This window comes from Cucurbita moschata, unplaced genomic scaffold (assembly GCF_002738365.1).
Source record: "Cucurbita moschata cultivar Rifu unplaced genomic scaffold, Cmos_1.0 Cmo_Scf00024, whole genome shotgun sequence".
Lineage (NCBI taxonomy): Eukaryota > Viridiplantae > Streptophyta > Magnoliopsida > Cucurbitales > Cucurbitaceae > Cucurbita > Cucurbita moschata.
In genome coordinates, this window is record NW_019268540.1 from 1,360,936 (window position 1) to 1,374,693 (window position 13,758).

Genomic DNA, 13,758 nt, shown 5'->3' on the forward strand with positions numbered 1-13,758 from the left:
TTTTTTTTTTTTTTTTTTTGTTTCTAAGGTGATTCCTGTATCTGGACGCATTGTCTTACCGATTCTTCTTTGATTTGTCGCTTTGTTTTCATAAATATAGCAATATTTAGTCGTTGCACCAGTAGTGGTGTTCATTTGATGAGTTGGGTGTCCTGTTCGTGCGACGAATCTTTCCGTCTACCCCCGATCTGATCTGGGAGTGGACAGTTTTTGGAGTTGGGTTTATTGTTTTTCCCTTTGTTTGGGATTTGGTGAAGATTTCTTGGCGGCAATGGACGCTTCCGGTGAAGAACTTTCAGATTTGGAGGTTGAGAATGAAGCGAATCATTGCGGGTTTGAGGAAGAACCTGAAACTATTGCTATAATGGATGCCGTGAAAGTTTTGTTGCAGGGTTTAGGGGAAGATATCAACAGAGAGGGTATCAGAAAGACCCCTTTCCGTGTGGCCAAGGCTCTTAGAGAAGGAACAAGAGGTGAGAATTTCCTTATTTCATAGCCTTCGTTTTAGTAGTGCAAGCCTCTTAGAGGCATTAGTTTATTGAGAATTGTGAGTTTTGTCTGTTGTTTATGAGTTTGTATTGGAACTATCCATTTTGAAAAGTCTTTTAGTTCTTTAGGACAAAGAGTCTATCAAACTGGCTTGAAATTGAAGTCTTATGCCAAATTTGAAGAATAGAATTCAATGGATTACTGCTACAAACTTGAAATTTCACAATTTTGATGATGATATTGACTGGGTTTGTTGTATTTGTGCATAGAAGGATATGAATTCCAGGGTTTTTCTTGATGTATAGTTTGTTTCAGAACACATTCTGAGATTAGGTGTAACAGCCGAGCTTCCCTTCAAGATTTTAGAACACGTCCTTTAGGAAGAGGTTTCCATACCTTTATAAGAAATGTTTCATTCCCCTGTCCAACCAATGTGGGACCTCACAATTCACCCCCTTTTTGGGCCAGCAAGACGCTAACACTCGTTCCCTTCTCCAATCAATGTGAGACCTCCCAATCCACCCCCTTCGAGGCCCAGTGTCCTTGCGGACACACCGCCTTGTGTCTACCCCCCTTTGGGGCTTGGCCTCCTCGCTCGCACATCGCCTAGTGTCTAGCTCTTATACTATTTGTAACGGCCCAAGTCTATCGTTAACAGATATTGTCTTTTTTGGGCTTTTCCTTCTGAGCTTCCCTTCAAGATTTTATAATGCGTCCTTTAGGGAGAGGTTTCCACGCCCTTATGAGAAATGTTTCGTTCTTCTCTTTAACTAACGTGTGACCTCACATTAGGAAAGTTTGAGATATTGGTTTTGAGAATTCTCCCTATTTTGTCTCATTTTTACTGCGTTGAATTTGTTCTGCTATGCACGACTTGGCATATATCATCTGGATGGTTTCATACATCATGTTTTGGTTCTAAAGGACTCGTGAAATCGGATAATTGTTGTAATGAAAATTTTCATCTCTTCATTCATATACTTCACTGCAATTTGTATAACTGAATACAAATTTATTTCAGGCTACCGACAAACAGCGAAGGACATCATTCAAAGTGCTTTGTTTCCTGAAGCTGGACTACATAATGGTGTTGGTCAGGCTGGAGGTGCAGGTGGGATTGTGATTGTTCGAGATCTTGACTTCTTCTCGTACTGCGAGTCATGCTTGCTTCCATTTCAAGTGAAATGTCATGTGGGTTACGTTCCATCTGGTCAGCGAGTCGTAGGGCTGAGCAAGCTCTCTCGAGTATCAGACGTGTTTGCGAAGCGACTTCAAAAGCCTCAACGTCTGGCTGATCAAATTTGTTCAGCTCTACACCATGCTATCAAGCCAGGAGGTGTTGCTGTTGTACTTAATTGTATGCACATCCATTTTCCCAGCTTGGAGTCAGTCTTTCTCGATTCGAAATCCTCGGGATGGATCAAGTTGCATGTTCAATCTGGTTCGGGAGCTTTTGAAAGCCAAGATGCTGATGCCTGGATGGACTTCTTCAGCCTTTTAAAACTTAGAGGCTCAGATCTGAGAAAAGCTTGTGCATCAAATGCTCAAGTTTGGTGCCCATCTCATTTTCCTTGTGCTTCTAAATTCTCGACCAAAATTGAATCGATTAACCCGAGAATGACCTCTGCTGTGACATCGATTTTGAAGTCATTAGGTGAAGACCCATCAAGAAAAGAGCTTCTTGGAACACCTGGTCACTTTGTGAACTGGCTAATGAACTTCCAAAACTGTAATGTTGATATGAAGACGGATATGAAAAAGCTCAATGGCTTTGCTAATGGTAGAACTCATCTTGAACACGAGAACGGTAACCTCTCCGACAAACAGATTCAATCAGAGATGAATTTCTTGTTCTGGTCTCAATGTGAGCACCATTTACTCCCCTTTTACGGCGTCGTGCACATAGGATTCTTACGAGCTGATGCGCTCGCTCCCTTTGAGAAATCACTTCTAAACTCGGTAATACTTTTTTATGGTTTGAAGCTTCAAGTTCAGGAGAGAATGACCAGACAGATAGCAGAGACAGTTTCATCATTAGTAGGAGCAGACGTGATAGTCGTTGTCGAGGCAAGTCATACCTGTATGATCTCAAGAGGAATCGAGAAGTTCGGTAGCACGACAGCTACAATCGCTACACTCGGTTGGTTTTCATCCGACGTAGCTGCAAGAGCCATGTTCTTGCAGAGCATTCCAAAAACTACCATTGGTGAACTGTAAGTTCAAGCTTATGACTATCCTCTTTTCATTTTTCGGGAGGTTTTTACTCGATGCCGTTGCACCGATATTGGCACGGTTTCTTCCCGATACCTTTTTGCAATAAACTCTTGGGTCGTGCTGAAAGCATTTAGAAGTAATACTCAAATTGATTAGTAGCAGCATACACATTTGGTTGGAAGGAAGATATTTATTCTGTGGGTCATCATCCCATTCATAGCCTATTGTAGTTGTTTTACAAAGGAATCCAAAAGGGATACCATTTATACTCTGTTTTGTGGGTTAGGAGGCCAGGAGTGATAGCATTTTACCAGTTTCCATGGCCAATTTTGGTGCAATTTCTTATCTAAGATGTATCTCAATAAAACCTATATGTATTCCAAACCACAATTTATGTCTATCTCTTTCCCCTCTTGGGGTCAAGTTCTGCTTTCTGGACAGGGAAATGTTGTCTTATGGACTGCAAAAGTTCGTTGTCGACTTCGATGGCATCGTTATCTTTGACTTTATCGAGACATATCTGGTGTGTTCGAAGACTTTGAAGATACCCTTTCTACGCTATCGAGACAATAATAACACTCATCTTTCTGACCGAAGAATTTGTTGGAGTCCACCGTAGTGAGGAGTTGAAGTATGCTAGCGGTCTAGGCTACACAGTGCTCTCGAGCTTTGGCTACCTCTTTCAACACTCTTGGGGTCAAGTTCTTTCTAGAAAGGGAAATGTTCTCTTTTGGATTGTAATAGTCTGTCATCGACTTTAATAGCATCTTTATCTTTGGCTCTATTGAGGCATATCCGGTGTGTCTGGAGATTTTGAAGATACCCTGTCTAATCCAGACAGTAATAACACATATCTTTCTAAACGAAGAATTTGTTCGAGTCCACCATAGCGGGGAGTTGAAGTATGCAAGAGGTCTAGGCTACATAGTGCTCCCGAGCTCAGGCTACCTCTTTCAAAGAAAGGAAAGACCATTCAAGAATTTTGTTAGCTCACGAGTTATGAGTTTTAAAAAGTTTCTATGTTCGTTGATTCCAATCTTTTCTTGTGAGATTTCTTCTCTCTTTCTATCGAAAATTTAAATATCGGGTTTCAACCAAACAAATTATCAATCGATGACCATCTTAAAGTGTTTCTTGTTTTGTTTACATCAGATTCGGGCTACAATCATTCAAAAATGCATGAACCCGAGATTTTCATAAAAGAAAAGAGCAAACCCTAAATAGAACAATAGAACAATATAGGCATACAAGGAAAGTAGCTTATTATTTATTATTTTCATTCTAATTATATGAATCAAATAAACTTGTTTCCTTCTGTAGCAAATGGATTAGCCTATATTATGAATCATTTGCAGATGAATCAAAAATCATATACTCAGGGACTTCAAGAACCAAGCCCAGATCAAGGGACAAGCAATATGAGCTCAACCTATGAGAAAAAGAGGCATCTGAAAGCAGCAGCCTTCTTGCTTGGGCTGCTGGCTTCGGCACTGACTCAGCCATTGGCAATGGCAATCGGCATTGTGCCAATCCAGAATTGGCGTGTTCATGTGGTTAATAGGCTGAATAATGCAACTTTATTTGTGCATTGTAAGTCTAAAGATGACGATTTGGGATTCCATAACCTAGTTGGTGTTGGCTCTGAGTTTCAATGGAGTTTCAAGAACAACCTTTGGGCAACAACGTTGTTTTGGTGCTTACTAAGAAAGCCAAATGCTTACGTGTCTTTTGAAGCGTTTTGGATTGAGAAGACACATATTTGGCTCAATTATAGGTGTCATGGTGGAAACTGCATTTGGACTGCTAGAGACGATGGAGTATATTTGAGAAACAATCCCGATAGTGTTGATGAGCGCGTTCATAAGTGGAAGGTAAAGTCTATTTGATTTGTTAAAGTTGTCGCGTGATATAAAATTTCGTGCATAGTTCTTATGTCGGTATACTTTTAACATATGAGACAACCCGAGCATTGAGGTATATTGCCTTCGATCAACCCTATCATGCATGTTGTTGAACTCAAGAAAAAAAATTCTAATTTTTATGATTCAAATATATCTAATCTTAATTATACTTCTATTAACATTGTTTTGTCGTTTGAGTTTACCACCGACCATAACTTCCTGTTTATATGTTGATTGTAGGACTTCTCATAATCCGTTTTACCGACGACCCTAGCTCAAGAATATCGCCCAACCATAAACAAGTCTACAAAAGTGTGTTCAAACAAGCTTCAAAACCTTTGTCCTGGCGTTCATTTGGTTCATGAAGTTTATCGTCATCGAATGATAAAGCGGACTTAATCTTCATCTCCATTTGCTTCCCTTATAAACACTATATATACTTCCACAAATTCATACATCTTCTACCTTCATTCTTTTAAGATTTTGTGTTCATAACAACTTAAATGAAAAAGATTCAATACATACGGGACTTGTAAACATTAAAATATGATGGACAAAAAAAAAAGGATAATCTCTAGTAGTTAATAATACATTTAGAAATACATAATTCACAACTATATGCTGTATGATTCGATAACATGCCACACAATTCACAAGCCAAGAATAGCTTAAAGGACATCGTGTTCACCTACGGCTCCACGACGATTTTACCAGTGGCATGGCCGTCCATGCTTTTTGCCCAAGCATCCTCGGCGTTGCTGAGAGGATACCGTGAATCGATCACGGTCTTCAGCTTCCGTTCCTTGATCAAATTCAAAAGATAGCATAGATTCTCACTCTTGAAAGACATCAACAATGGTACCAGCTGCTTCTTGGAGAAGGTAAGTTTCTTAAAGGCAGAAGATATCACGGTAGAAGGGTTTGGAGTAATGTCTATTACTTTACCATTAGGACTCAAGTTTGGTTCAAATACAGACCATGGGATCCCTGATGCACAATGAACCACTGCATCATACTTCTTACCTGATGGGCTCTTCAAGGCTGCCCCTTCTGGTGTTTTGTAGTCAATAACCTCATCTGCTCCCAAGCTTTTCACAAACTCGATATTACGGGCACCGCAAGTAGCTGTCACATGTGTGTTTCCCAACTTTGCTAGCTGAACAGCGTAATGTCCAACACCGCCAGATGCAGCAGTGATGAGAATGTTTGCTTGAGGGCCACTTCCATCAAGTTTGATCCCAGCAGCTTGGGTGAGAGCCTGGTGAGCTGTCAAAGCTGCGACAGGTAGGGAAGCACCATCAGCTGCTGTTACTTCGGGAGGCCTATAAACTGTCTTCGACTCCTTTCCTACAGCGTATTCAGCAAGTCCACCTCCAGTCTATCATTGTAATATAAAATTTTCGTAAGATGAACACTTCCAATAAAATGAATCGACAAAATATCAAAGGATTCAAAATTGGTTCAAGTTTAATCGAATAGTAAGGTTGTTCTGGCCCAATTGTTTCACAATTCAACAGTTCAGTTCAGAAGGAAACTAATGGATCTCCTATTAAATGTGTGTATTGGCATAGGCGCAAGAGAAGGGAGGATGAGGAAAAATAAGTTGTTATGAGTTAGTTCATAGGGTGGGACCCGAAATATATTGAGTTTGAGTTGTGCTGTGGAGATATATAATTTGTAAGAGAGACTTGGAGGGGTACTTTTCTGGTTAGATTGTCTGAGAGGATTGTATTTGGGAGAGAGGGAAGCTCTCTAAAACTTTCACTCAAATCTTAGCTCAACTCAGTACCTCTATTATAAATAAATTCCTATTCTTATCAATATTTGTATCCGAGCAAGTTCATGACTGGGAATGCCTACTTGAACGGAATCTCGAATAGAGACTATGGAAGGAAGAATGAATGAGTTGCGGAGCTTGATAGCAAAGGAGGTGGGTTCAACCCGTGAGACTATTAAGACACAGATGATGAATGAGCAGTGGCAAGAGCGTGATTGAGGCAATAAGGAAGAGGGAATGGAGGAGGTGTGTGTGCAGTTTGAAGGGGTGAGGCAAACGGAGGAAATAGCCCTAGTGGGAAAGAAAGAGGTAAGAAACCCGGCAAAGGTGATGTTAGATCTAGGAGGGAATAGCGGAGAATTGAACCTGAGCAAACCGTTGGCACCAATGTTTGATCTTCGACTGAGGAAATTGGAGATTCCGGTTTTTGAAGGTGAAAATTCATATGGGTGGATCCAAGTCAAAAGTCATTTTGTGGTTAACAAATTGGCTGAATCAGAAAAACATGAAGTTGCAGTGTTGTGCTAGAATGGCATAGCCTTGAAATGCCATCAACAGGAGGAGTGTCGACAAACAATCAGAGCCTGGAAAGAGTTTCGACGACATGTTCTTCAATGGTTTTAGCCAACGAATCAAGGTACGTTACAAGAACAATTTTTGCCTTTGTGGCAGGATATATGACGATGGAGGAATATTGTGATAAGCTTGAGGAATATTCCGGGTCATTGGTGTTGCTAGATGACAATACCCTAAAAGAGAAGTTCAATGATGGGCTGAATGAAGATATAGAAGTGGAAATGAGGATAATTTACCTGTCGAGCTGACATTGCAAATGGAAATGGCCCAGAAGATTGAAGACAAGTTATTGCATCAGAAGGGGATAGGGGATTCAAATTGATTAGGGTTTACAGATACCGTTCCAGTCGTTGCCCCTGCCTCATTTATGTTGGGTTTCACATTAAATTCTTTGGATTGAAGGAATTAGGAAAGAGTCAACAGGACTGTACAAAAGGCTAACGGAATCGAAGTTGCAGAGTAGGAAGGAGAAAGTCATGATTTTATTTAATCAATTACCAACATGTTCCTTGTTCAATCAGACAAAATTAACCGTACAAAAGGTGAATGATGACTTACAGCATGGCTACCAAAAGTTACAACTTTGTCCCCAGCTTTTAAGCTTTTGACTCCTGCTCCAACCTCTATGACTTCTCCAGCAATATCAGTACCTATTTCAAATTTGTAAGGGAAATGAAGTAACAAAGAACAAATCAACTGTATTTGTTTCCTAAAGAAAAATTGCAGGAATAAACAAAATCAGGAGTGAACAGATGGAACTTCCAGGAGGTCTTTACGCTAAATTTAAGATACCAGGTCCATTGCCAAGGTTAAAGACAAATTTAGTTGAGAAGATTCTATTGCATTCTGCATCTATCTTGAAGTCGTATTTTATTTATAACAAAAATAAACATGAAAGCATGTTTTTGAAGAACAGAACAATTGTCTACTCAAAAAATTAGTTTCTACAGACTGTCCAAGTCTAGTTATAGCTTTTAGAAAGGAAAAAAAGAAAAAAAGAAAAAAGAGTGTTCTTGTAATTGTTTTTAGAATTACCAACTACCATCACTGGTCAAGAAGAGTTATGGAGAAGATAAAGCACTGAAGAAAATAGGTTCAACTCATGGTGGTCACCTTCCTAGAATTTATTATCCTACAAGTTATATTGGCAACCAAACGTACTAGCATCAAGTGGTGGTCCCACAAGAATAGTCAAGGTGTGAGCAAGCCGTCTTGGACACTGGCGGATATAAAAAAAACAGAGGAAAAGTTACTTGTAATATCAAGAAGATTTAAGAGTTCGGCAAGTCTTAATTGCTCTATGTCAGATGGTAACTGCTGCATATTCCAAGTTTGGTCAATTAGATTCATCAGCAAAATATTTGGTGCGTGAATAGTTTTTTTAAGGATGGAATTATCAATAGGCACACTAATCAAACGTACACAGTCTTAATTCCTAAAAAAACAGGACCTTAGATAGCATCAGAAGCCTATATAAACTGATCTCCAAGATCCTTCTCGCAAAGATTGAGATTGGTACTTGATGTTGATTAAACTACCTATTTCAATAAAGGGGCAGCCAACTATGCAGCAGATAATTGATTGAAGAAACTAGGTCAGATAATAAACTTCACTTGGTTAGGAGAGCTCTTTTTTTTAGTAGCTGATCCTTTTACGTATTTTGCTGATTCAAATTTAATTGAAGCGTTTAAGGTAGAGAGAAACTCATCGCTAATTTAAGAATGACACAGTTGAGAGCTTTGTTCAGGTGAGATGGATACGTTGAAAAAAAATATATCCCCAATATTCTGTAGGTTTTTCCAGGAATTTGGGGGGCACAAAACCAATATTCTTCTTGTTTTATTATAAATAGAGATTTATCAAAGAAAGAAGCAGAGTAGCCAACAGTCTGGGGAGAGGAAAACCCCCACCCAACAACCCACAAAAGAATGCCCTTCCAATCTAAAATAACCTTCAGAAAACTATAGTTATAAAAAAAAAATAAATAAATAAATCCGTGGTTTGAGCATCGCTGCACACAATATCAATATTCATAATACTTCTAGTCCGTAATAACAATTTTAGACACATTTTTAATCCACGTAGAAAACCTGGTGGAAAAGGTCAACAACATATTTAATGTTTTGGAAGTTTTTTCCAAAAAGTTTAGGCATAGAATTGATGATCATAAAGTTTTCTGGCAGATATACTAGTTTCAGGCACATTTTTAGCACAATTCAAAGCAACAAGAGGAAACTTATAAAAGGACCTAGTTCTTTCACCATCAAATTAAATTGGAAGTTCTACATCCATGTTGGTGATTCGATCTTCTACAAACCCTAACTCAAATAATCAGATGGCCTTGATTTAGTGGGAGGGTTTGCCTCCAAAAGAAGTGTTAGCATGGGTGAAGATACATCTCTCTTATTTTTCTTTTCTCCTTGAAGACGAGGTGAATTTAGGGGATAGAGGTATGATAGAAAGGATCCAATCTAGTTCACTTATACTGAGAAAAAATCATGTGAGCCGAAGTAGTATGAAGATTATTGCTAGGCATTAGTTAGCTAACAAGTCTAGAAGTCATCCGTGTGCTTACATTTTTGTATTAGAGTACATTTTTTTATTAGCTAACAAGCCTATGAAGATTTTTTAATTTTATATATGTATAATTTAAGGATGATATTCAAATTTTGAAAACCCACCCGCTCACTTCCGACTTTACCAACCCATGCCTAAACTTATTTCACTTAATACGTCGTACTTCAAGCTTTTAGAGCAAGAATTCAGGTCATACATTCATAACATCAACCATAAGTGAAGTGAAGTACCAGGAATATGAGGGAACTTGCGAGGAAGAAAGGGACGTATCAGTCCCTTCTGAATTTTCCAATCAATTGGATTCAAACTAACTGCTTCCACTTTTACCAAAACCTCATCTGAGTTGGGTCTAGGAACGGGAACTGTCACATGCTGCAGGAAGATAAATTCACATCAAGTAAAAATCCAGTTTCTTATCCAAGAAAAATAAAATATAAGAGAAGTTCCAGCATATTATCATAAAAGAAATAGACTCACTGCTGTCAAAGAACTTGGAATGGAATCAACACCTTCTTAATCCTAGCCCAAGTTCTTCAACTAATCAAAGGGTTGTTCGTAACCAGTTTTAACCATTTTGGGGTTTCCAAAACATTAATGAAGAAGCATAAGCTACTAGTGACTAAAAATCATAGCCAAAAAGCATGTTTATTAGGGAAAATGAGTGTTGCAGTCATGATGTAATTACTTCGGAGATTCCCCGTTGACTTAAGCCATGCCTTCATCCATCGATATATCCAAAATTACATTCATATTCCTAAAAAACGAGTCAAAACCAAAAGATTTAAACACCCGATCAGCAGTCGGTGTATTCAACCGCATATATTAAGCCGAAGACCGGAGTATTTCAAATTTCAATTGAGTTCAATGGCCTGGTTTGAATTACTAGCTGCAACTTGAAATTACTAGTCAACGAATAATGCAAACAATCAAAAACAACTAAAAAAGAGAAAAAATTACATAGCCTCATCGGAAAGAATCGTCCCTCGATAAAGTACCAATTACTAAATTTCATTTGGAATTCCATGAGATAGAGAGGGAAACCGAAAAAAAAAATCATTCAGAAAAAGATTAAAATGGACTAGCAATCAATAGAAGCAGCAACAACAACAACATACATAAATCTAAACTAATTTCAAACCAACTAAGCAAGTAATAGGAGCGAGACAGGAGGAAGGATTAACCTTGAGAGCAGCTGATCCACCGCCATAGGCTTCATACAGAACCGCATTCATGAGCTTCGAAGCCATGGCCACCGCAACCGACAATCGAAGGTTCTTGATTTGGCGTTTACGCCGCTATACAAAGTGCAGGAACTATAGAATTTGATAAGATTTTATTTTCATCCCTTCACCGATTTGCTAATTTGTTTTTCCCAAACCATTTCAAAAAAAAAATTAATTTAAATATATTTTTAAACTTAAAAAAATATTTAATAAATATTTTATTTTCAATTTTGGGAATTTTTGTTTTTAATAAAATTAAAATATTGATATATAAAATAATTATTTATTTAAGGCCTATCATTCAATTTTAATATATTTTTTAAAAAATGCATTAAAAAAACTTTAAAAATAAATAATAGAAAAAACAATTATGAAATTAAATAAGCGTTATAATAAATAAATATATATATATATATATATATATATATATATATAGTTTTACTTATCATTCTCTCGAAATGGCCTAAGATATGTGTTAATTACCAAATAGCTCATAAGTGTTCGTTAATGAGTTAGAGTAAATTTAATCATATCGACGTTATTTTAATATCCACACCTGGTACAAGTCAAGCCCGTTCAATTCGACAACAGAGTCGGTTATAGAATAGTCTTTTGGTCAGCTTTCCTGTTCTTTCAGACTTTCTGACCGATAGGCTTTTATAGCAGACCTGCCTTACTGCAGAGAGGATATGAAATATCCCTACGTTTCGACTTCCAAAGGCGATCCTAAGGGAAGAAGAATGAAAGGGATAAGGTTGGGACCCCGGGACATTGGCTTCCGCCTGTAGTAATTTCGATTTTATACGACTTGGAATGACTCTCTCATATTGAAAAATTCTGTCTAGTGGCATTCAATCACAAAATCCATTTACAGCATAATAAATTTATGAGTTGTGTCATCTAATTTCTTCTTCAACTGATCGAGCCATTTGCAAGTGGCTAGCTCGGAATATTCCAGTAGAGAACGAGAAACCCTTATCATAACCCAAAAAAGAAAAACGTAACCAGTTGCTGACCGGACTCCGCCTAACAATTTTAGCATCAAAATCTCGTATATTCTTTATAGAAAAATACAATGAAGTTTCCCGTTCAAGATTGCTACGAAATCTACGAGAGCAGATGAGATTAGAATCTCCCATGGTCCAAGTCGATGGATACTAGATTTGTGGTCGAGTCTCGAGCATACTAAATCATTTTGTTTTTTTTTTATGTCTTTTTCACATAACTACGTCTCTCTTACTGACACGGCGAATAGGGAGTCTCGAGCATACCAAATATACATTTAGTTTAATGTCAGAAAATTAATTATTTAAGAATTTTTTTATCAAACCATAATTATTAAATTATAATTTAATCGATTTTTTAATTAGATAACCTCGGATCCAATTAGAAACAATGACGACTTTGTTGTCGCTTTTTCCTTGTGGATAAGCGTTGTTTTTTTTACTGTAAGCCAGGCTGTAATTAATATAATTAAATAACAAATGTACATTAAAAAAATATCTTGGAATCTTTTTTTATTTTACCATTAAAATATAGAAAAGCTAAATTATTATAATTCGAAATAAAAAAAATTAAATTCCAACATGTTTTTTTTAATTAAATAATTTTATAAAATAATGGCTGACGTCTTGCTGCTATAAACAATGTCTATTCGTTTATATATTTATTACTAATTTTATTTTATTTATCTAAACAAAATATAACAATAATATTTATTGTAATTAATTGATTAAAAAAAACCAATCATTTATGAGATACTTTAAATATCCAATTTTATTTAAAATCAGATATTTTAATGATTTAGTCAAAATGGAGAGAAAAAGGGCAGCCAATATAAAATATCTATATTTCTACATTGACTGTGAAAAGTCAAAAAACCCATAGAAGGAGTTAATTAGATGTGTATTTTGTAAGGACAAATTGGGAACACGAAAATCAATAATATCTCGAATGGGTGATACGTATACCACACGTGTGGGGCCATACTGGAAGCCGATAAGATGAGATGATAACGATAAGTCGATAAGCCGATAAGCCGATAAGCCGATAAGCCGATAAGCCGATAAGCCGATAAGCCGATAAGTCCTTTCACCAAACGCATTTTCTTTATTTAATTATTTATTTATTTCTTCAATAAAAATGAAAATAATAATAAAAGGAAAAAGAAAAAGATCTTCCGCCTTCCGCGGTCGCTTCAATTATTAGTAATTAAATTAAAAAGAAAAGAAGAAAAATCGGATAAGGAAGCGGAATTCAGTTGAAAATTGAAGTGCGCGTCTATAAAAGCACCCCATGCACCCTTCCGTATTGTAACTTTTCTCCATCTTCACTCTCATTCTCAGCCCTATCCATTTTACTCTCTCTCTGTTCTTCCTCTCTGAACTTATCCTCTCTCCTTTTTTTGCAGAGCTTCAAGATTCCTGTTGAATGGACCATTGTCTCTCTTTCCATAAATCCTTCCCTCTCAAATCTTTTCCGTCTTCGATTCCTAAATCCAAGCCGCATCCCTTTTCCTCTTCAGATTTCTCCATCAGGTCCAGGTTCAGGTCCAGGACCAAGCCGAACTCCTTGCTCGTTCTTGCAAGTGCTGGAGCTAGTCACTGCGAGTTCGGTAGTTTGAATACTCCTTTGGACCCGAGGTCGTCGGCCGGGAAACATCTCAGTAGAGTTTTGCAGAACTATAGGCAGTTGTTCCATGTTTCCGTTGAGGATGAGTTGAAACGCTTGGCTCATGATCGTGATGCTGCTCTTAATCGTATGGTTCTCGCCGCTGGCTCTGATGAAGCCTTGCTGCATAGGTTTGTGTTTTTCGCGTTTCGGATTTTTGGATTTTTTGTTTTTGTATCTGAGTTGGACTTGTTTTGAATTCGAATGGTTCGGATCGTGTGTTTTACGATATGACTGAAAAATCTTCCTGGATTGAGGATGTCTGTTTCGTTATTGGATTGAATACGATCTCGATATATAGCCTTTTTTTTTTTTTTTTTTTGGATTGGTC

The 13,758-nt window shown here is 37.5% G+C and overlaps 4 protein-coding genes across 7 annotated transcripts in view; 3 read left to right on the forward strand and 1 right to left on the reverse strand.

Annotated features, from left to right (window-relative positions):
• The first annotated feature begins 6 nt into the window (after positions 1 to 6).
• Positions 7 to 3,096, forward strand: LOC111460815 (GTP cyclohydrolase 1). Of its 2 annotated transcripts, XM_023104128.1 has the most exons (3): positions 7 to 473; positions 1,511 to 2,353; positions 2,473 to 2,987. In XM_023104128.1, exons 1-3 carry the CDS (start codon positions 272 to 274, stop codon positions 2,601 to 2,603), a joined length of 1,176 nt encoding a protein of 391 aa, XP_022959896.1. In that variant the 5' UTR covers positions 7 to 271; the 3' UTR covers positions 2,604 to 2,987. The 2 variants fall into 2 exon arrangements, with proteins under 2 accessions (XP_022959896.1, XP_022959895.1); XM_023104127.1 differs by having other exon boundaries at positions 1,511 to 3,096.
• Positions 3,097 to 3,195: 99 nt separating this feature from the next.
• Positions 3,196 to 5,200, forward strand: LOC111460817 (S-protein homolog 1-like). Its single transcript, XM_023104131.1, has 2 exons — positions 3,196 to 4,574; positions 4,845 to 5,200. Exons 1-2 carry the CDS (start codon positions 3,993 to 3,995, stop codon positions 4,854 to 4,856), a joined length of 594 nt encoding a protein of 197 aa, XP_022959899.1. The 5' UTR covers positions 3,196 to 3,992; the 3' UTR covers positions 4,857 to 5,200.
• Positions 5,058 to 10,895, reverse strand: LOC111460816 (chloroplast envelope quinone oxidoreductase homolog). The gene is made up of 4 exons (XM_023104130.1): positions 10,716 to 10,895; positions 9,765 to 9,906; positions 7,516 to 7,607; positions 5,058 to 5,982 (listed from the first exon to the last, which is right to left on the reverse strand). The coding sequence occupies exons 1-4, from the start codon at positions 10,779 to 10,781 to the stop codon at positions 5,293 to 5,295; spliced, it is 990 nt and encodes a 329-aa protein (XP_022959898.1). The 5' UTR covers positions 10,782 to 10,895; the 3' UTR covers positions 5,058 to 5,292.
• Positions 10,896 to 13,064: 2,169 nt separating this feature from the next.
• Positions 13,065 to 13,758, forward strand: part of LOC111460894 (UV-B-induced protein At3g17800, chloroplastic-like) — a 3,937-nt gene continuing 3,243 nt past the window's right edge. For all 3 annotated transcript variants that reach the window (XM_023104248.1, XM_023104247.1, XM_023104246.1), the window contains exon 1: positions 13,065 to 13,558. In XM_023104248.1, the coding sequence (XP_022960016.1) occupies positions 13,188 to 13,558 (371 nt within the window). In that variant the 5' untranslated portion in view covers positions 13,065 to 13,187. The remainder of the gene's footprint in view (positions 13,559 to 13,758) is intronic.